Source organism: Hakea prostrata, chromosome 1 (genome assembly GCF_041222555.1).
Source record: "Hakea prostrata isolate BN-2017 chromosome 1, UWA_Hpros_2, whole genome shotgun sequence".
Lineage (NCBI taxonomy): Eukaryota > Viridiplantae > Streptophyta > Magnoliopsida > Proteales > Proteaceae > Hakea > Hakea prostrata.
In genome coordinates, this window is record NC_142600.1 from 64,952,931 (window position 1) to 64,975,893 (window position 22,963).

The 22,963-nt window shown below is 39.3% G+C and overlaps 1 protein-coding gene across 1 annotated transcript in view; it reads right to left on the minus strand.

The window, feature by feature from the left end:
* Positions 1-819: 819 nt before the first annotated feature.
* LOC149029423 (E3 ubiquitin-protein ligase BRE1-like 1) overlaps positions 820-22,963 on the minus strand; it is a 37,727-nt gene continuing 15,583 nt past the window's right edge. Inside the window, exons 12-19 of the mRNA XM_089141862.1 lie at positions 10,966-11,042; positions 10,256-10,450; positions 10,041-10,113; positions 9,861-9,947; positions 2,151-2,288; positions 1,860-2,062; positions 1,614-1,779; positions 820-1,098 (exon numbers count right to left, since the gene is read on the minus strand). Coding sequence (XP_088997988.1) covers positions 967-1,098; positions 1,614-1,779; positions 1,860-2,062; positions 2,151-2,288; positions 9,861-9,947; positions 10,041-10,113; positions 10,256-10,450; positions 10,966-11,042 — 1,071 coding nt within the window. The 3' untranslated portion in view covers positions 820-966. The remainder of the gene's footprint in view (positions 1,099-1,613; positions 1,780-1,859; positions 2,063-2,150; positions 2,289-9,860; positions 9,948-10,040; positions 10,114-10,255; positions 10,451-10,965; positions 11,043-22,963) is intronic.

Below are 22,963 nucleotides of genomic sequence, written 5' to 3' on the forward strand. Positions count from 1 at the left end.
TTCCCTTAACACAGAAATTGTAATAATTTGCTCTCATTGAAGGAAATTTTCACATATGGTGTCGACAAGAAAAATCCTTTTTTCAAGTATATAAGAAACACATATTCTAAACCCGCTTCACCTGCTCAATGAATGAATAAATATGAAGGATCAACAAGTCCAACATACTTATTATGAGGTCCTAAAGTCCCTGTAAATGTCTCTTCAGGATGTAAAAGAAAGAAGAAGAAAAAAACAATAATTCCGACATATTCGGGTTAGGTTCCCAAGAGGATTGAAATTAAATGAGACTACCCTCAAAAGAAAACTTTGGATTTAATCAACAAAATTGAATTACATGAACTAGGATGAAACTGACCAACCTATAACTATTATATATAACAAGCTAGAGAATCCAATTTTTCTAATCCATCAGCAGCAGCTAAAACCATAAACACCACACATCATGATCATGATCAACAAAATTTTAAGTAACATGGAATAAAGAATGCGACTGTACTAAGTTGGAAGCGCTCACCAATAGAAATCTTATTAACCATACTGACCACCCCTTCCCTTGGAAGGATCTCTGGGCAAAAACCAGAGAAAAAGGGAGCAGATTTCTGGTAGACCTACAAGCAAGCAATCAATCATGGCATTCCAAAGGCTCCAGAATGTAAAATTCAAAAAACTGGCTTTATGCACATATTAAAAGTCCTGTTGTGGCTAATCCACAACCTATAAACCACGCCCAAACAAATAGAAGCTGACTTTCCATGGGTGGAGACAAGCTGCCAATTCCCTGCAGTGGAATTTCCCCCCCCCCCCCCCACCCCCCCCCCCTCCTCCCTTTCTTTTACAAACATTCCATTCCCCTTCAACAGTAGTACGTGATAACGGCAGCCACCCAGTAACCAGATCTTGTAAAATGAGCATGATGGGTTTGGCAAAAATCTCTGAGAAGCATTACATTGCAAACATTTCTGCTCATATGTAAACAGCTCTTACATCGTTGGGCCCAAAACAGGTAGAACATAACTGACATTTTCTCTGGCGAGTTTCCAGGACTTTTTGGACACAGGGATTGCAGAACAGGTGGAAGCATTTCGTGATGACAACCTGGAAGTACCAACAGTAGTAAGACAATCAAAAGCAAATAAACAGACAAAAAACTCAAGACTCCATGCAAAAATGACTAACGAAAAGAGAATCAAAGAGTCGGTGCAGATTCAATCTGCACCAGAAAAGACGCAAGAAATCCCCATAAAGCTGCCAACCACAGCAAAATTGCAACTAACAAATCTTAAAAGAAGGTGAACTGAAAAGGTATCTTCAGCAATAATTTATGAACCACACAGCACCTTTTACAAAATGTCCTACTGAGCAATTATGATACACCAGGCAGTATAGCATTTCAACAACACCACAATGACAATGGAACATTTAGACCAACAAGGTAGATTCATAAATCTGCCAAAACAACAAAAGCCAAATTGTCCTTTCACCAGGTTGTCTCTCATCAAAGCTTTCAAAATGGATATAGCGCCCCTAAACATTATCAATCATAGCATGGATCCATCATTGCTAACTCTAAATGTCTAAGATCATCAAGTAACATAAGTCTGAATTCCTACCTCCTTGGGCCTCTCATGACAGATACCACACTTCAGTATCTCCTTATATTCTCTGATTTCTTTCTGAAGCTTTTCCACCACAGATGATCCCTCATTATGTGCACTAAGCCGTGTACCTTTCCTTGCCACAACATCCAATTCTTCTTCCACTCTTTTCTTAACAAACCTGTAATATAATAATCATATGAGCTTCACACCGTACATCTGCAAGAAGACCATAAGGGAACCTCATTATCAGATTCATACCTCTCTTTCTCAAGTTCTGCCTGCAGCTCTGAAACACTATCACGGCTTCTCACAACCTTGGATTGTGATTCTTCCAAAGAAATTCTAAAAGACTGAGATTCTTTCCTCACATCTGCTAATCTCTTTTGGGCATTTTCAAAAACAGCTGCACTATGCCGCCGATCTTCTGTGAGTTTCTGAACCTGCTCCGAGGACATTTTCGTCTGCAAAAAATATATATTTAGACAATAAGAGCTCACTTTGTTTTGAATGTTGAGAAAATGATCTAAACACAAGGAAAATCCGTCATACCTCATCTTCAATACGCACAGCCTTCAGCTCATATAAATGCAGTGAAGCCTTTGCTTGCAGCAACCTGTTTTCCATGTTCTGCTTTTCCATGAGTAGAGCATCTTGCAGCTGTCTTGCCCTCACACCCTCTAAAACAAGCTGGAACAAGAATGAACAACATCAAGTCAACTCCATGCAAAATAATGGAGGAAGTCAATGAACAGTCAATGAAACAAGTGAAGAAAGCCCATATCTTAGTATAGATCATGGATATGCGCCAATGAATTATGTTAAATGAAAAAAGAACCCTTGAAGTCAAATCAGTAAAAACAGATACTTTTGGGAGAACTAGGGATTATGCGTGGATCATAATAGTGTAAGAGGAACTTTTAAGCTGAAAGAGCACAATTGGGAAGAAAAAATTGGATACTTGCACCAAGATAGAGACACCTGTTTCACAAATGGGTGTAACGTTTGTCGCAAAGGTTCGAGGAGCAGTTAAATCTATGTTTTGGAGAATCAAATCACAACATAGCCCCACCTCACTAAATGGGGTTGCCCAGATGGATCCATGCTATCCATACAACTCAATTTGAAGTCATACAATTCCTAAGCCATACAAGTCTTTCTCCACCTAAAGCATCCCAAAGCCTCAATTGCACATGACAGTGCCAGCTCAAATGACAAGAAAATGTGCCCAAAAGAGGACAAGCAGATGTGGCTATCATGTGGCGGTGGTTAATTTGTCATTTACCCATCTGAGTTTTGAATCTGAATGTATGTTGGGCGAAAATTCCAAGCCGCTACTCATGTCATAACCAGTGGAAAAAGGTAACAGAGATACATGTAAGCATTTGGGCATCCAAGGGTGGATACGACTTGTAAGATGACATACCGCCTTGAGTCTAGGAAATTCACAGGAAAAAACAAAAACAAAGCATTGAGATCTTATGTTGATTATGCCTCCAAAATATTAACTTAGAGTCAGAAGGTTTAGCGTTTTAAGGCAGATAAATATTTCAGGGATTTGAAAGGATGAAAAGGTTAGCTGAAGCCTATTTCAAATCATGAGGTTGGGATAATATTTCAAATAATGATTAAAACCACTAATAGGAAGATAATCTGCTAACTAGATGTGGACAGATTTCACAATGGGAGGCAATGCTTTATTTTGGATTTAAGGATGGTGACATAGCTTGATCCTGAGTCTCTAACATGTTAGGTATATTACAACGTAAGGATTCATAAAGAGAAGTGGATAAAATAGAGGGAAAAAGTGTCTAGGCAACCATACTTTAAGTTTAGGGCAATCATTCCTAAAAGAAGCACTCAAATTTTGAAAAACAGAAAGCTGCTGGAAAAAACCTATGTACTTGTAAACAGAACCCCATAAGACGTTACACCAAGAAGCAACTTCAGTCTATCCAACAGTAAATAGTTTCATTCAAGAAAGGCAAAATAGTTGGACGGTAACTAGTACCAGTTAGGGCAGCTTCTGTACATTCTCCAGACCAGGTGGCTCATAAATACAAATTCTAACTAAGAGACATGGTTTCTCAGATTGCATAGCAGCACGGACACAAAAGATTAGCACAAAGAGAACAACCCCCCCCCCCCCCCATGCAAAAAATGGTTTCTGTGGAAAATGTATATAGGCAGTAAGCAGTAAACACTAGTCATCCAGTAATCACTATAATGCCTACATTCAAATTAGTTAAGAAGTATCAATCAAATCACATTGACAACAAGAATCATCAGAAATTTACTTGTTCAACCCCCCCCCCCCAAAAAAAAAAAAAAAGGAAGAAGACAGTTTCAAATCCACAATTCAAAACGAGCATATTTTTAGATCAGTGGATTTGGAAATCCCTGCATTGTCAATTCCAACAATTGAAATTTGGATCTTAATTATTCCCACCATGCTAAATTAAGGAGTAAAGGGCAACTGACATCAGAATTGGCATAATACAGGCAGGAAATGTAGAATTTGGAGCTGTAGCACCTCTGCTGACTGAAATAGGTCAATCATAAAATATAGAAATGAATCCCAGAACACAAGGTCAAAGATAAATATAATTTCATATAACGAGGGACAGGCCGCAACAAGGTCGTATATGACCAAAAAAATCTAGAAGATAGTTTTGTTGATATTGGTAAAGGTTATTAGATAACTACAACCTTTGCACTGCAGTAAAATCTAACAATTAAAGCAAAGCTACTGAAGAAGAGCAATTTTTTTTGGAGGAATCAAAGGAAGAAGAGCAGTTTGACTAGTTTGACTATTTAAAATAATATTCTCAGGGACCATTCAAACCAGCAAGAGGACCATCCCCAGCTTATTACGCTTGTGACTGCCTATGGTTCATATGCCCAGAGCTCCTCCAAACTCGGTCAGTCAGTTGGACAGCCTAACTGTTTAACAAATTATCTCGACTTAAAAAGGTCTCTATACACAAGTGTTAAACAGATTTTAACCACCTGAGCCACAAAATATTCCATAAATAATTATGCTTGTGTATTAATCATCGAAACAACTAGGTTGAAATCTGCAGCTTCAAGCAAGAGATTTCTCAGTTTCACAGGCAACTAAAACAAAATCTTTAGGAGCCCCTCCCCTCCCAAAAAAAAAGTTGACAGCTTTCGACTGGCTTCAATTATTTTCAACAATATTTAGGAAACTTTGATAATACAACCAATAAATACCAAATTTTAACCAATTTCAAGTTTTTCAACCAAATCAAGTTTTGGAGCATCAATAAACTCATCAGTCATCACATATTGAGTTTTACCCAAAAATATCCTGTTTTGACCATATATCAGTTTCTAGCTGTTGCAACCTTGGTCAGCACCAAATCTTTGTCCTTCATGTAGATGACATACTCCACATAAAGGCAGTGCTCGGGATGCTTATCGATCAAGAAGGTATTCTGGATAGTAAAAAGTACCATTCGGTAAACATTCCATTCATGAATCCTTGGAATACAATCAATAATACAGCCCATTCTGGAATGCAATATTTTTCCACTGGATACCTTGTAATTGTATTTTTTTTCGAAGTAACTCCAAGTTTCAAAGTCAGGCTTGATTTAATCGGCAATTAAAAAAATTCTGACAACAATTTTACCAAGTATTTGGCAGTTTTGATGGAATTTGATTCATCGATGACATTTTTCCTGAAAAACAGTGGTTCTGACAACATCAATGGCAACCATCGTTGTGTACTTTTGGAGATTTTAGTAGAAATTCCCATGAATTTTTTCACTAACCAGTCAATACTAAAATTTGCTCATTATTTGTTTGGTAAAATGTCAAAGAAAACTTTGGGTAGATTATATTGATTTAGAGGCAGAGATGTGTGCAACAAAAATATCACTGTATAGCTAAAAGTAAAAGTCTGCATTTCCAGAATGCATTTTTGCATTCTCATAATGGGAATGCACACCAAGCACGGCCTAAATATGTTAACTACTATATCGTAGAACATATACTAATCAGATGTTTGAATTGTCCAAAGGGACAGACCGACCAACCAAGAGGCCCAATGATCCAATATCCAGTCCAGGTTTCAGAATTGATCTATGCCAACATCAGCACCCAGGATTCAGAGAGAGAGAGAGACATATCCCAAAGTTAAACAGTCTTGTGAAGGCACCAGGAGTAATTATGATACTACAAATTTTGTATTTACAGTACTTTGATTGTGATACCACAAATTTCGTATTCATAGTATAATAACTTTATAGCACTCCCACAAATCAATCAACCATCTCCAAGTGTCTAAACACACAATGGTTTACCAATACACACATGTACTCATGCAAACTTCATTTTTTTTCACATCATACAAAGCAGACGTTGACAAATCAACCTAGTAGTTTTCACAAGATGAAACCAGCTAATGCTGGAACTCCACCAGTGTTTTGCTGCCGGTCCCAAGCCCGGGTAAAGGAGGAGGGTTGGTGCGTTAGGTCGGCAGCCGGAACCGGAAAAAATCTAGCCAAACCTTTTTTCATGGATTCGACCTTATATGATAAAAGATATGCTAGGGCGTTCCCCGACAAAAGAAGCGAAGCGCTACACTATGGCCCCGGTGTAGTGATAAGTGGGCAAGGGTTAGCTAGGACGTCCCCTGTAAGCGACGTGCCGCATCGGCGCCCGGATGCGGTGATAAGTAGGCAAGGGTTCCCACGCCGTGGACGAGTGCGGGTAAAGAAGCTAGTCCATAAGCGTAGGATTAGATTGGCATCTTGGAACATAGGATCTTTAACTGGTAAGAGCTTAGAATTGATAGATGTTATGAGGAAGAAGAATTAATGTAGCTTGCATCCAAGAGACTAGATAGAGGGGTAAAAAAGCAAAAGAGTTGGATGACTTTAAACTTTGGTATACTGGGGATAAAACAAATAAAAATGGAGTGGGTATAATAGTGGATACAGATTTAAAAAATGATGTGGTGGATGCTAAAAGAGTGGGTGATAGGATTATTGCTATCAAGCTTGTAATGGAGAAAGAGTTCATAAATATAATTTGTGCATATGCACCTCATGTAGGATTAGATGAAAAGTCTAAAGCTAGAATTTTGGGAAAATATGGATGGATTAATGCAAGGAATTCGTCAAGGAGAAAAGATTATCATAGGAGGTGATTTAAATGGACATATTGGAAAAGATCAAAGAGGATATGAGAGTGTTCATGGAGGATATGGTTTTGGAGAAAGGAATGAGGAAGGGATTTCAATTTTGGATTTTGCTACTGCTTTTGATCTATCTATTATAATTACTTACTTCAAAAAAAGAGATGAACATTTAATTACTTTCAAAAGCGGACAGCATAGAAGCCAAATAGATTTCTTCCTAACTAGAAGGACTGATAGATTGTTGTGCAAGGATTGCAAGGTGATACTGGGGGAAAGCTTAACTGCACAACATGGACTTGTGGTCATGGATATGTGCTTAGTCCCAAGAACACATAAAAGGTCCAAGGTAAACTATCCCAGAATAAGATGGTGGAATTTGAAAGGAGAGTACTCTAAATCCTTCATTAATGAAGTAGTCAAACAAGGAAAATGGGATTTTAAAGGGGATACCAATGCAATGTGGAATGAGATGGCTGTGTGTATTAAGAAGGTGGCTAAAGATGTTCTAGGTGAATCAAAAGGAAAGATCCATTCTTATAGAGAGACGTGGTGGTGGGATAGTGAAGTTCAAGCTGCCATTAGGAATAAAAAAGCTAGTTTTAAGACATGGCAAAGAACTAAGGATGTTGAGGATCTTCAAAGGTATAGGTTGGATAGAAATGAAGCTAAGAAAATTGCGGGAAAAGCAAGGGAAAGGAAGTATGAAGAGTTATACAATAAGTTGGGCACAAAGGAAGGGGGGAAAATCTATTTATAAGATAGCTAAGATGAGGGATAGGAAGAGTAGAGATCTTGACCATGTTAGATGTATTAAAAATGGAGATGGTAAAGTATTAGTTTGTGAGGAGGATATTAAGAAAAGATAGGAAACCTATTTCTCTAGTTTACTAAATGAGCATTCTTCAAGCACTTATGTTTCGGACGATTACACTTTACACCAAGGCACCAATGTCCGAACTTATATACGTAGAATTTCGATGTCCGAAAAAAGAAGCTTTAAGGAGGATGAAACTCGGCAAGACACAAGGTCCTGATGAAATCCCAATTGAAGTATGGAAGAGCTTAGGAACCCATGGACTAGTTTGGTTGACTAAGTTGTTTAATAAGATTATGAGCACAAGGAAAATGCCAGATGATTGGAGGAGAAGTGTTGTGGTTCCAATTTACAAAAATAAAGGAGATATTCAAAGTTGTAATAACTATAGGGGCATTAAATTGATGAGCCATACGATGAAATTATGGGAGAGAATAATTGAAACCCGTTTGAGACACTTAACTACAGTTACGGAGAACCAATTTGGGTTTATGCCGGGAAGATCTACAACGGAGGCTATTTACTTAATTAGGAGACTTATGGAAAGGTATAAAGAATGTAGGAAAGATCTTCATATGGTATTTATTGACCTAGAAAAAGCTTATGATAAAGTCCCTAGAGCGTTAATTTGGCAAGTGCTAGAGAAAAGAAGTGTTGCAAGTAAATATATAGATATAGTTAAGGATATGTATGATGGTTCAGTGACTAGTGTTAAAACAGTGGGGGGACAAAGTAATGAATTCCCAATAACAGTTGGGCTACATCAAGGGTCAACTTTAAGCCCATATCTATTTGAACTGGTAATTGATGAATTAACCAAAGACATTCAAGATGAGGTCCCCTAGTGTATGCTTTTTGTGGATGATATTGTGTTGATTGATAAGACCCAAGTGGGGATTAATACCAAATTAGAATCATGGAGAGTAGCTTTGGAATCAAAAGGCTTTAAACTTAATAGATCGAAGACAGAATATTTAGTTTGTAACTTTAGTCATGATCGGGCAGATGATGAGGTGGTGATACTTGACGATAAAGAGATTCTTCAGAGTGATTGTTTTAGGTACCTAGGTTCAATCATAAGTAAAAGAGGTGATTTAGAAGATGAGGTTTCCCAAAGAATTAAAATGGGGTGGATGAAGTGGAGAGGTGCGTCCGGGGTCTTATGTGATCGGCATATCCCATTAAAGCTTAAAGGAAAATTTTATAGGACCGTTGTTCTACCAGCTATAATGTACGGTGCAGAGTGTTGGGCTGTTAAAAAGAATCATATAGATAAACTCAATGTAGGGAAATGAGGATGCTAAGATGGATGAGTGGCAAAATTAGGATGGATAAGATAAGAAACGATCATATTAGAGTTGGTCTAGGAGTTGCTCCCATAAGTGAGAAGCTTAGAGAAAGTCGTTTGAGGTGGCACGGCCACGTTCAATGGAGACCTATAAATGTTCCTGTATGGAGATGTGATATAATCCATATTGAAGGAACTAGAAGAGCTAGAGGTAGACCTAAGATAACCTTAGGAGAAGTGGTGAGAAAGGATATGTATAGCTTAGGCCTTGTATCTAGCATGGCCTCGAACAGAACTGATTGGAGGGCAAGAATCCATGTAGCCGACCCCATTTAGTTGGGACAAGGCTTGTTGTTGTTGTTGTTGTTGTTGTTGAAACCAGCTAATGCTGGCCTAATCCAAAATTTTATGTTATTTTAATGTCTATGGGGTATGGGTTCATAGATTTTTGGGTTTTGTTTGCAAAGGCTTAATTATAAAGCTATAGGAGAATACAAAAATAAATATTTTAAATACTAATGAGGTCATTAGGAAATGTAGCAGACTTTCAAAAAAGAGTTTTGCAAGAATAACAGGCAAGTATTTTAAAGTCCTTGTTTGAGTTACTGAAGCTACCTAGAGTTTAGATTTAGGATTTTATTTTTTTTTTTGCTCCACTGTTCATGAGTAGTTCTCACAATCTGAATCAAACAACCCCCCCCCAAAAAAAAAAACCCTAAATTTCTTGTCTTTTTTCACCAATGCAGGTTTACAGAAATCAGAAGATATTTTCGAATTTGTTCATCAAGAGAACAATTCAGACCTGTAACTCGGAAGCAGATGATCTGATCTTTGATTTACTAATCTGGGATCAAGGTTGTCTGGCTCCATAACCAGCACAGATGCCCAAAGGTAAGAACAACTAGATATGGTGACAATAAGAGTAGAGAAATTGCAACACATAACTAGTAGAGGGGGGAGGGGATTCCTCCTTGAATTGAAAGAAATTATCACCTTAATGTTGTAATCATCTCTCTCAGTGATCTGTTGTAGCAAGTGTTGGTTTTGAGTTTGCATATCTTCATACGCCTGACCAATAGACTGCAAAGAATCCAAACTTAACTGTTTATTTCCCCCTGGAGTGCAGAACAGAAAAACACATTCAAAATTCAAAAAGGAGAAATGAGAACTAACCTCTATCTCTGAAAGATATGCTTCACCTTCCTCATGCTTTGATTTTAGTGTCTCTGTAAGTTTAGATATATCTCTGGTTGAGCAATTACGAAAAACAGTTATTCAATTGTAGACATATTTACAGTGAACATGTCCAAGAGAGTCACTGAACATGTAATAGATGATGTGGAAGCCTATTTACCACAGACAAGTCAAGAGAAGATGAAGAAACCAACCTTCCAGAAGCTTCCGACCTCTGTCTTAGGTCAGCAATCTCAGCTTCCGCTGCAGCCAGCCTCTGTTGAGATATGGCTTCAGCTTCATTTGCTGCTTTGACACGTAGTTCCAAATTGTGTTCATCAAGAGAAGATTTAAGACTTTGAACATGCGCCCAGGCCTTATACTCTAGATCCTTAGCCTCTAAGAAATCCCTGCATTAAAAATAAATACAGAATACTGCATCAAAGAGAAGAAGAAATCAACTCAATGCATCACAATCCTAAAGCAGAATACCTAATGTAATTCTGCAGGATAAATTGGCCACAGTAATCACCATTGCTAATGGTATATCAACACAGACAGATAACCTGAATCATTTCTCATGCTAAAGGACTAAAAACAGGTCTATGATCAAACATGCCAAAGAAAAAAAGGTAAAAATAAGTATTTAACACTGCCTAGTTTCTAAGCAAGTGCATATTGTGTATCATTTAATTATTATCTCTAATTTAGCTACATGTCCTTTTTTTAGAACAGAAAAATGATTACATTTAAGCTAAATAAGAAAGAAAATAAAGGTTCCAGGTCATCACAAAAAACAATTGACCAGGAAAGAGGAAGAGCAATAGTTGGCAGAAAATTAATAATGTTAAAGACTACATTCAATGGGAGTCTTGGATAGGAAACTTCAAATAACAAGATATTTAATTGTCAAATTTATTCTAACCTGGAACCAATGGATTCACGCCTATACATTTCTAGAAATAACTTTAGCTCCCGATCACTCTCCTTCAAATCACGGACCTGAAGAATCCAGAGTTAGCCAAAACTTCAAGAAGTAACCGTCATAATAATTGCAAAACATAATTAAAAGAACAAATCTGAGATTGATGCTATGATCGGATACTCTGCAGGGATTTGATGCATTAAACAAGCATAAAGAAGGGAAATACAATTAAAAGACAAATATGGAGAAACTAACTACATGGCACTCAACTGAAAATGAGTAGAGGTCATTAAAGTAGCATGCAAAAAGATTCTAGGCCTTATTGAGCAGATATGATGCAGGTCAAGCATCAAATTGGCCAACTTTTGAAACCAACATAGGGTTGATACACATGGGTGTTGGGCCTTTGCTCAGCAGGTTTATGTGGTCATGGGCCAATTTGATGGACCCAAGTTTAGTGCTTAGGCCAAGTATGAAATAGTTTTTTTTTTTTTTTGGGTGGGTGGGGTAACTCATCTAATTATGTATATTCGGCCCAACTTAAGTTACAAGGGCAGATTGTCTTTCTATGTTCTACTTTAGTATTAGTTATTTATGATTCAGTCTAAGATATAATGAGTCATTTAACATTTGATTATACCTATTTGAATTTGTAGTAGTCTTTTGTGAAAAAAAACAAAAAAAAAAAAAAAACAATAAGCCTTTTCCCAACTAAATGGGGTCGGCTACATGGATTCTTGCCCTCCAATCAGTTCTGTTCAAGGCCATGCTAGATACAAGGCCTAAGCTATACATATCCTTTCTCACCACTTCTCCTAAGGTTATCTTAGGTCTACCCCTAGCTCTTCTAGTTCCTTCAATATGGATTATATGACTTCTCCGAACAGGAGCATTTATAGGTCTCCGTTGAACGTGGCCGTGCCACCTCAAACGACTTTCTCTAAGCTTATCACTTATGGGAGCAACTCCCAGACCAACTCTAATATGATCGTTTCTTATCTTATCCATCCTAGTTTTGCCACTCATCCATCTTAGCATTCTCATTTCTGCTACACTCGAGTTTATCTATATGATTCTTTTTAACAGCCCAACACTCGCACCGACATCATAGCTGGTCGGACAACGGTCCTATAAAATTTTCCTTTAAGCTTTAATGGAATACGCCGATCACATAAGACCCGGATGCACCTCTCCACTTCATCCACCCTATTTTAATTCTTTGGGAAACCTCATCTTCTAAATCACCTCTTTTACTTATGATTGAACCTAGGTACCTAAAACAATCACTCGAGGAATCTCTTTATCGTCAAGTATCACCACTTCATCATCTGCCCGATCATGACTAAAGTTACAAACTAGATATTCTGTCTTGATCTACTAAGTTTAAAGCCTTTTGATTCCAAAGCTACTCTCCATGATTCTAATTTGGTATTAATCCCCACTTGGGTCTCATCAATCAACACAATATCATCCGCAAAAGCATACACGGGGGACCTCATCTTGAATGTCTTTGGTTAATTCATCCATTACCAGTGCAAATAGATATGGGCTTAAAGTTGACCCTTGATGTAGCCAACTGTTATCGGGAATTCCTTACTTTGTCCCCCCACGTTCTAACACTAGTCACCGAACCATCATACATATCCTTAACTATATCTACATATTTACTTGCAACACTTCTTTTCTCTAGTACTTGCCAAATTAACGCTCTAGGGACTCTATCATAAGCTTTTTCTAGGTCAATAAATACCATATGAAGGTCTTTCCTACATTTTCTATACCTTTCCATAAGTCTCCTAATTAAGTAAATAGCCTCCGTTGTAGATCTTCCCGGCATAAACCCAAATTGGTTCTCCGTAATCGTAGTTAAGTGTCTCAACCGGGTTTCAATTATTCTCTCCCATAATTTCATCGTATGGCTCATCAATTTAATGCCTCTATAGTTATTACAACTTTGAATATCTCCTTTATTTTTGTAAATTGGAACCACAACACTTCTCCTCCAATCATCCGGCATTTTCCCCGTGCTCATAATCTTATTAAACAACTTAGTCAACCAAACTAGTCCATGGGTTCCTAAGCTCTTCCATACTTCAATTGGGATTTCATCAGGACCTTGTGTCTTGCGAGTTTCATCCTCCTTAAAGCTTCTTTTACCTCGGACATCGAAATTCTACGTATATAAGTTCGGACACCAGTGCCTTGGTGAAAAGTGTAATCGTCCGAAACATAAGTGCTTGAAGAATGCTCATTTAGTAAACTAGAGAAATAGGTTTCCCATCTTTTCTTAATATCCTCCTCACAAACTAATACTTTACCATCTCCATTTTTAATACATCTAACATGGTCAAGATCTCTACTCTTCCTATCCCTCATCTTAGCTATCTTATAAATAGATTTCCCCTTCCTGTGCCCAACTTATTGTATAACTCTTCATACTTCTTTCCCTTGCTTCCCCAATTTTCTTAGCTTCATTTCTATCTAACCTATACCTTTGAAGATCCTCAACATCCTTAGTTCTTTGCCATGTCTTAAAACTAGCCTATTCCTAATGGCAGCGAACCTCACTATCCCACCACCACGCTCTCTATAAGAATGGATCTTTCCTTTGATTCACCTAGAACATCCAGCCACCTTCTTAATACACATAGCCATCTCATCCACATTGCATTGGTATCCCTTTAAAATCCATCCTTGTTTGACTACTCATTAACGAAGGATTTAGAGTACTCCCTCAAATTCCACCATCTTACCGGGATAGTTTACCTTAGACCTTTATGTGTTCTGGGACTAAGCACATATCCAAGACCACAAGTCTATGTTGTGCGTAAGCCCCGGTATCACCTGCAATCCTTGCACAACAATCTATCAGTCCTCTAGTTAGGAAGAAATCTATTTGGCCTATGCTGTCCACTTTTGAAAGTAATTAAATGCTCATCTCTCTTTTTGAAGTAAGTATTTATAATAGATAGATCAAAAGCAGAGCAAAATCCAAAATTGAAATCCCTCGTCATTCCTTTCTCCAAAACCATAACCTCCATGAACATCTCATATCCTCTTTGATCTTCCAATATGTCCATTTAAATCACCTCCTATGATAATCTCTCCGACGAACTGCAGAATCCACCCATATTTCCCAAAATTCTAGCTTAGACTCATCTAGTCCTACGAGGTGCATATGCACAAATATATTTAGAACCCCATACAAGCTGATAGCAATAATCCACACCCACTCTAACACCACCACATCATTTTTTAAATCTATCCACTAATACCCACCATTTTATTGTATCCCCAGATACCAAAGTAAAGTCATCCAACCTTGGCACCCTCCACTAGTCTCTGAATGCAAGCTACAAATCCTTTCCTCATAAATCTATCAACAAGCTCACCAGCTAGAGATCCTATGTCAAGATGCAACAACCATGCAGGACAGACCCGCACGCAGGGCGGAACCGCACACACGCACCGGGCGCCGAGAGGGCGGGGACGCAGCAACCCTGCCCAACACACACCCGGGCCATAGTGTGGCGCGTCTTTGTCGGGGAACGCCCTAGCATAGCTTTTATCATATAAGGTCGAATCCATGAAAAAAGGTTTGGCTAGATTTTTCCGGTGCCGGTGCGAGCACCACCCGGGGGGGGGGGGGGGGGGGGGGCGGGGGGGGGCGGGGGGGGGGGGGGGGCCGCGGGGGGGGGGCCCCGGGGGGGATTCTTATGTAAGACCAGAAATAAAGCCATTGGCATGCAGCAGAGGACAGATTTGAGAACACAGTTAATAAAGAGTATTTTGCTGCTTAAAAGCAAGGTGTTAATAGAGATTCTCATCAATGGTAAGGGATCTCCATGTGATTGAGTAAGCAACCTAGGGTTTTCTATTTGCAGGATTCTCCTTCGCAGTGCTTGCAGCCTGCTTCGACTATTCCATCCCCATCTCAGCCCATTACCAAACTCATGTTATAAGTAAGTAATGAGTCAGCAATCAATTCATTCCCCTTCTCATATCACCTTCTTTAATATTTCTTGAATTTTCTTGAAATTCAGACTATTCTAGAGCCCCAAAATTCAAGGTATCCTAACCCAAATGACCTTAGATCCTAGTTGGACATTCTGACCATCCAACCTCAATACAAATATTTTCTTGAGTTTCCGTAGTCCCTCAAACCCCTTAAACAAGAACCCTTATATCTTCTAAGCTATCCATCCAAACCCAATGATACATGGGGGATCATATCCCTACACCATTACCTACATTCCCTCCAAGTTTCACCCCATTCCCATAACTTTTCATCCCATATGTCAAGAACCTGCCCCATCCCACCAGATATATCACCATTTTAAATTTATCCAAAACTAACACCGTAATACTTGATATTCCTCCATACCAATTAATCAAACCCGGGAAACATAGCCACTAGTCTAAATCCAATTGAGGTCATACCCATAATCCACTCCATATCCAATAACTCAAACCATTTCTTGGTTTCCTAAAAAAGATCTTGGACGAACTTGGCCTCATTCACTTGAGGCAACATCAATGAGGTTTCGAAGCATGGTAGAACCAACCCAAGCTAATTACAATCTCATCATCATAGGCATAGAGGAGTAAAGTTACAGCATAGGCCTCCAAAGATGTATGAATTGAGGGAATACAATGGTGTCAACAATCTCTAGGTATTTTATGAGTGGCTATATGATTTAGGCAATTATTTGATTGGTATGACTCCCCTGAGGATATCAAGATGAGACTAGCGCATGATACCTAGTGGGTTATGCCCATGAAAGATGGAGCCACATAAAAAGGAATATGGACTATGAAGGAAGTGAACCTATTACTTCGCACAGAGATGGCACAGGATTTGAGCAACATATTTTTCCCACAAGGTAATAGAGCTCAACGACAACATCAACTAAACTCCCCACAAAAATGCAACCAAAGGTCCTCCAAGTTGAAGATACAAACATGGAAAATGCCAGCAGAGCCAACACTGGGGTTCCTAATACCAAAGATAATAGCTATGGAGGTTACAGGTATAGGGAAGATGCTGACAGAGATGCCTAAACTGAAATTTCTCTGGGCGGTTACAAAGAAGAGAGGAAAGAATGGTCACACCAGAGAATCCAGGAATGAGAATCCTATGTATGACAAGTATGAAGGTGAAGAAAGAACCCATAATCACACACCACCCACCTTAGAAGATTACATCAGATCTTACTTCTTTGGAGGAAACAACCACACGAGATACCACAATTAGGGTTCTGAGTTTTCTGGCCACAGGAAAAATCCACCACCCGCATCCACCTCCACACTTACTCCACAAAATACTAGTCCTCTAGGGCAGACTACAAGGGAAAAGGCCACATCAACAGCTGCATCTCTAATGAGTGTTTCTATTGCCATTAAAGGGGACAATATGCCAGAGAATGTCCTCCAAAGAAAGGAATTGCAATCCTTGACGCCTGCACCAGCACATTGAAGAAGGAGTAATACATCCACCTCTAGAAGTAGCCCAAGAAGATCTCTTCAATGAAGAAAACTACTTAGACAATTATCTTCACCTAATGAAATGCTCAAGATCTTAATAGCAGAGACAGTGAAAGACCAAAATTTTAGGAGTGACCAGAAGTGTACTCCATCCAGCCCTACTCCGTCTAACACTCACCATGCCCTTAATCTTGAAGCGCTTCTTGAAGGAATCAAAGTATACAAGATCAAAGCAAGCACTGCTAACAGTGGAAGAGAAGGAAGTAATTGAGAGCACTCCTCAATCTTTTAAAGTTCAAGGTGTTTTTCTTGACGAAATAGTGTGCACATCAAATCTTTGAAGACAAGGAAAATAAGGCTGAAGATGGTACTAAGAGGTTCACGACAACATGATCAAGATAACCATACCAATGGAAGCTAAAGAAGATCCCAGGAGCATAGCTGCTGATTTTGAGCATGAGCATGTTGAGCTTGTCATGCCACCATGGTTCTTTGCAGAGAAAGCCACAAGAGTTTTAAGACTTTTCCTAGTGTTCCTACATCGCCTGGGTTTTGCTTAGGAATGGTCCAAGCTGCCATACGCATGTTACTCTGCCCCCCCCCCCCCCCCCCCACACACACACACAGAGAAAAAAGGCATCACTATGAAACTTGATGACGAATTTTTTCAAGATGGAGAGTTGATGCAGGTCCCGCACCAAATTGGCCAACTTCCTTTTGAAATTAAGACTTTGGGTTGACAGCTGCTTAGCAGGTTGAGGCCATGGGACAATTCTATGAGCCCATAAGTATAGTGTTTAGGCCAACTATGAAAATAGGTTTTTATTTTAGTTTAGTTGGTCTAATTATGTAAATTCTGCCCAACTTAAGTTACAAGGGCAAAATAGTCTCTTTATGTGTTATTTTAGTTTATCTATATTCTGTCTAGGATATCATAAGGAGTCCTTTTAAGTTAGTTATATGAGTCCTATCTGAATTTGGATTAGTATGTTCAGTACAATTAGGGAAGTCAGTATCTAAGTCCTAATTTCGTACAATTAGGAAAGTCAGTATCTAAGTCCTAATTTTACTAGACTTCTTATGTAAAACTGGCTATAAATAAAGCCATGGGCAGGTAACAGAGGACAGATCTGAGAAGACAATTGATAGTGAGTGTGCTGCTGCTTAAGAGCAAGGTGCTAGTAAAGCTTCCAATCAATGGTAAGGGACATCCATGTGATCAAGTAAGCTTCCTATGATGTAACCCCCAAACTGAGGGCCAATAACCAGAATCAATTATATGAAACCAGCAGCTTAGGGTTTCTCAAAACCCTGCGGTTGGGGATGTAAGGGCTATTAAGAGTTTTAGGACTTGAAGGGAAGAGTTGGCAAGGTGTGCCTGGGACTCATAGACCTAGGGCTAAAGAAAATGTAAATCTGAATCCAATCATTTCAAGTTCATATTCAAATCTCAAATCTAGGGTTTTCTAGGGGTGAGCTAGGGATAGAAATTAGACTGAGTGTTAAGGAATAGGATTGTGGTCCTAGAAAGGGAAAGGAATTGATGGGAGCGAAGAGGGAATAAATGGCTAGAGTTTGTGGGAAGAAGGTGAAGTGTCACAAGGGAAAAGGGAGGGGGAAAGGAGAGGTGAGATGGGTAGGGGTTGGAAAAGGGAAAAGGGGTTTCGGTCTTAGGGTTAGAAGGTGAAGTGTCACAAGGAGAAAGGGATGGGGGAAGGAGAGGTGAGATGAAGTAGGGGTTGGGAAAGGGAAAAGGCATTTGGGTCCTAGGGTTTAGATGGGTAACTAGGTTTTGGGATGGGGATCGAATGCTAGGCAGGGAAGTCAGGCGATCGTCCTAATTGGATGTGGAGAGGGGATAAGGAAATTGGGCAATCAGGGTTAGGGGAAGCAAGAAGGAATGCTGCGGGGATGGAGGAGGGGTTCAGGCTAAATGTGATGGGACAAAAGAGAGGAGGAATGAGGTTGCTGTATTACTAGCTGAGAACTCAAAGTATGCAGTTTGCATGAACAAGAAGCCACACCTTGCTGCTTGGAAGCCCTCACTCCAATCAATATCTTCCTCAGACAATATTTTATTAATCATCAAAATCTAATTTGATAACATGTGGTGGGCTATATTTGTAGCCTTACATTGAAGGATTCCTAAAGGACTCAAACTTGAAAGCAAGAAAACAAGGACTTCTACTTTATTTAGGACTCCTATTCCACAAAGGACTCTTACTTAGAAAGGGAAATAAACAAGGTATTTTGTTTTCAGAGAACTCCAACTAAATACAACTGCAATTGAAAGAATTTCCACTGCAAGAAGGAATCCTAATCAAGATAAGATTCCAACTTGACCTCTCCTAGCTAGACTAGGATTATTTCACAACTTAACAAGGACTGGTTCAAATAACAAAAAGAAACTAGGAGGGGAGTCCCAATAAGACCCTGATTCTAATAAGACCAAATTGGGCTGGATTAGGGCGCCCAAAATGCCCTCCACGTGGCTTGGCCTTCCTGCAGGGCTGCAGAGTCTTGGGCGGCAGCCTTATACTTTCTTTCGGCCCTTGGGAGGGGGGGGTCCTTCAACTTCACATCAAGAAGCCATCCAATTCATTCCAAAGCTCTACAAGGCTTCCATCCTGGTACTTAGCAGCCTATACTCCATTCACCTTCTTATATCGCCTTTTAATTTTCTTGAATTTTTGGACTTTCTAAGATGCCTGAAATTCACAGTCAGATATTCACCAATCTAGCCATTAGATCTGCGCCAAACATGGAGGGCCATATCCTTATGTAATTACCTACATTGTGTCCAAGTTTCAGCCCATTCTAACACCTATAGATCCCCAGTATCCCATCTCATGAAACTTACCCCACATCTCCCATAAGCCAAGTTTTCAATACCTATGTTCCAACAGTTTCCTTACTGAATGAAATCAAGTTTAGGTCTATCGACTACTACCGTAAGAAAGTTCTTAGCTGTATCATGATTCTATCCAGCTACACTACAATACTAACAAACATACCAAGTAATCACCTCAAGGACTACCCGTAGGTCATCAAGCTTTGCAACCCATCACCCTCCTCTTTCTTAAGCCCATCTAGACAAGACATCAGCCAATGGAAGGGAAAAGAATGTGATCTCCAGACAAGTTCAGGTCTTTCCCCAATATTTATCGATGACAGTTGTACGGATAATTTAAGGCCTGGTATGGAAAATCCTAACCCAATTAGGATTACAAATACACCAAATGTAGGTTCTAAGTTAAGATTTCAGATATGTCATAGTAGACAAGCAACTCAATCAGCCAATAGCACAATGATATTAGTACCATAAGACTTCCCACAATGCCCAAAATATGCAGGGTACAACTCTGTCTAATAGGCATTCAAGGCAGCAGCCTTTATCTACTGAAAACCCAAAAGAGAGGCCAGACACCAGAAATAAACTTGTAACAATTAACACTAGTAGACAACCACCACCAAATAGCACCCAACAACAAATTGAAGTATTGTTGGTCGAAATCAGACCTCCAAGGAGAAGTCTCACGTCAGTAGCTGGAATGGTAGTTACCAAACTTTCCTAATTTAGCACACAATAGAAAAACTCCCATATAAGCCACAGAAATGATCTGAAGCCCACCAAAGTCTGGATGAGTGTACGTCTCCGTGAGAATACTTTCCTCCAATATCACTCAACAGATTGGATGTTAAGATATACGTCCTAGAAAGTTGTTAGTCAATTACAAGGACAACTTGAAGAACAAGTCAGACATAGATAGTGCTTAGGAAACTTTAAATATGAACCAGATCTAAGACCAGAACACCACCCTAAACTACTGGTCAAGAGGGTTCTCTCCACGTGGAACAGCAACTACTGACAATAACTAGGGGTTTCAATGGTGATGATCAGCAAGATAATGGAGATAGATTGGTCACTGACATAAGCAGTAGCTGAGATCTGAAAACGGATTCCGGAATCCATGAAGAGAAAAAAAGGAGAAGAATACAGGGATAATGGATGGAAGTTCCCTTTCTCCTAGGTATCTCACCTACTCTAAAGGCCTCTCATTCACTGCAGCTCACAGCAACAGCTAACCAACCAAGTTTTTCATTCATCTAATTGTTGGGGAGACTCTTGATGTCTCAGTTATATATAATGTGAACGTTCATGCCTAGAGCCAAAAGGGAAGTGACGATACGTAGAAATTGTCTAGAAAGCCTATAGCCAAAAAGATAGGTAACAAAAAACAGTAAGCGTCTAGAAAGCATCCAACAAGGAAATAATTGACTTCATCCTTAACTAATAGGAGTGTCCAACTATCCATAACATATTAGGAAACAAAAGCTGAAACAAAAAATAGACGTTAGAGCTACTATGAGAATAACTAATCAAATTCAAAGCAATCATTGTCTGAAAAGAATCTCAGCACCCATCCTCTAAGCCAGCTGTCCATTAGGTCCCCACAAGTTCTACTAGCCTCGGAACCCAAGTTAATATTACAGCCAAGTTATCCATGTTGGATCCCACATGGTGATGTAGAATTGAAGACATATTTAGGAAATAAGAAGCCCATTGGATCAGGCCCATCAAAAGCCTAAAGCTATCACACAAATTAGCACATGGCTTTCATGGGCTAGGACTGTTTTAGTGGGTTAAAGTTAGCCCACATATGTTGAACTTCATGGTCTAGACCTAAGCCCTAGTTTTTTAAAAGACAATAAAAGGGGTTGTGGTTTGAAAATAAAAGAACTCACTGTCAAAGAGTTAGGTAGCAGTTGAGTTATTAATAGGTAGATGGTATTAGCTAGTAGTTGAATGTTACCATTAATGCTTATGTCTCTTTAGAATGCAATATAAAGAAACTTATGTAAGAGGTGAAGACACAACTGATCTATTGAAATCAAATTGCTTTGTTAGCATTCCTTCTCTATGGAGACTCCTTGTGTTTGATCAAGGTAGGTTGGTGTTCGATCCAATCAACCCACCTTGCGGTGTGAAGCCCGGGTGTTATATTGTTATTTTCAATTCCCTCATATTGTCCTTTCAATTTCTTCATCATAGTTCTACCCCTGTTTTGAAGATCTATTTAGCCCGATTCTGTTATGCTATTATCCTTATAAAACCACTCTACTTTCAGCCCTCTTTCACATCTAAATTATGTTTCATCTCAAGTCTATCAAATCTAAACTTGATTCCCTGTGAAAGGTCCTATTTGGCTATTGTTTTGATCAACCAAATACAGTACTACATTATTTGGTATCAGAGCCATGACAGGGAATGAAACTTCTGGCTTGAATACTGACCTTATGGCAACAATGATGGGGATGTTGCAACAATTGAGCAACCAAATCACTACAAGCCACAAGCAAGTGGAAGAGAGGTTCTCAGCAATGGAGGCTAGAGTTGTTGCCTCTACTCATGCTCCACACCCTCCACTTGGTGAACAATCCCAGCCAACCCACTCTGTAGCCAACTTTCTTACCCGGATGAATATAGGGAGAAGGCCTCAAAGGATTCCAGTTGTGCTACCAACCCTTAAAGAGCACATAAGGAGTTATTTCACTGGAGAATAACCTACATTCAATAAGCATGTTGGTGACTCTCAAAAGGAAAAGCTTGAACACCAAGAGTTCATTCACACTAGCCATAACACAGGGCTCCACCCATCAAAGAATTACTTTCTAATTTTTCTGATGTGGTTCTTGATGAGTTGCCTAATGAGCTACCTCTTATGAGCGATATTCAACATGCCATTGATTTGGTACCGGGTTCGGTGTTACCACACCTACCGGCTTATCGCTTTAGCCCAACAAAGCACAATGAACTCAAAGACAGGTGAAAGAGTTGCTACATAAAAGATTCATTCAGGAGAGCTTAAGTCCATGTGTTGTACTAGCATTACTGACTCCAAAGAAGGATGGTTCATGGCGCATGTGTGTGGACAATAGAGCAATTAACAAGATTACAATCAAGTATAGGTTTCCTATATCGCAGCTTGATGACATGTTAGACATGCTATTCGGGGCTAAGATCTTTCCAAAATTGGGCCTCAAAAGTGGTTATCATCAAATCCATATTAGGCCTACAGACGAATGGAAGACTGTCTTCAAAACCAAGGATGGACTATTTAAATGGAAAATCATGCTTTTTGGTCTGACGAATGCACCCAGTGCCTCCATGAGGGTTATGACACAGGGGGTTGAAGTTGATCCAAATAAGATAAAAAGCATCATCAACTGGCCTAACCCAAGGACAATCACTAAAGTTCGTCATTTCCATCGACTTGCATCGTCTTACAGGAGAGTCATTCGGAACTTCAGTGCAATCATGACACCTATTCCCAAATGTTTAAAGCAAGATAAGGGCGAGTTCAAATGGAAGAATCGTCCACGACATGATAACACTTGGATTCATGCTGAAAATCTCGAGAAACTCGATCCCGATTGGTATGAGCATTACATATCATTCATCCATTCGTCGGAGACGAATGTTTTCAAGTCGGGGAGAGTTGATGCATAATTA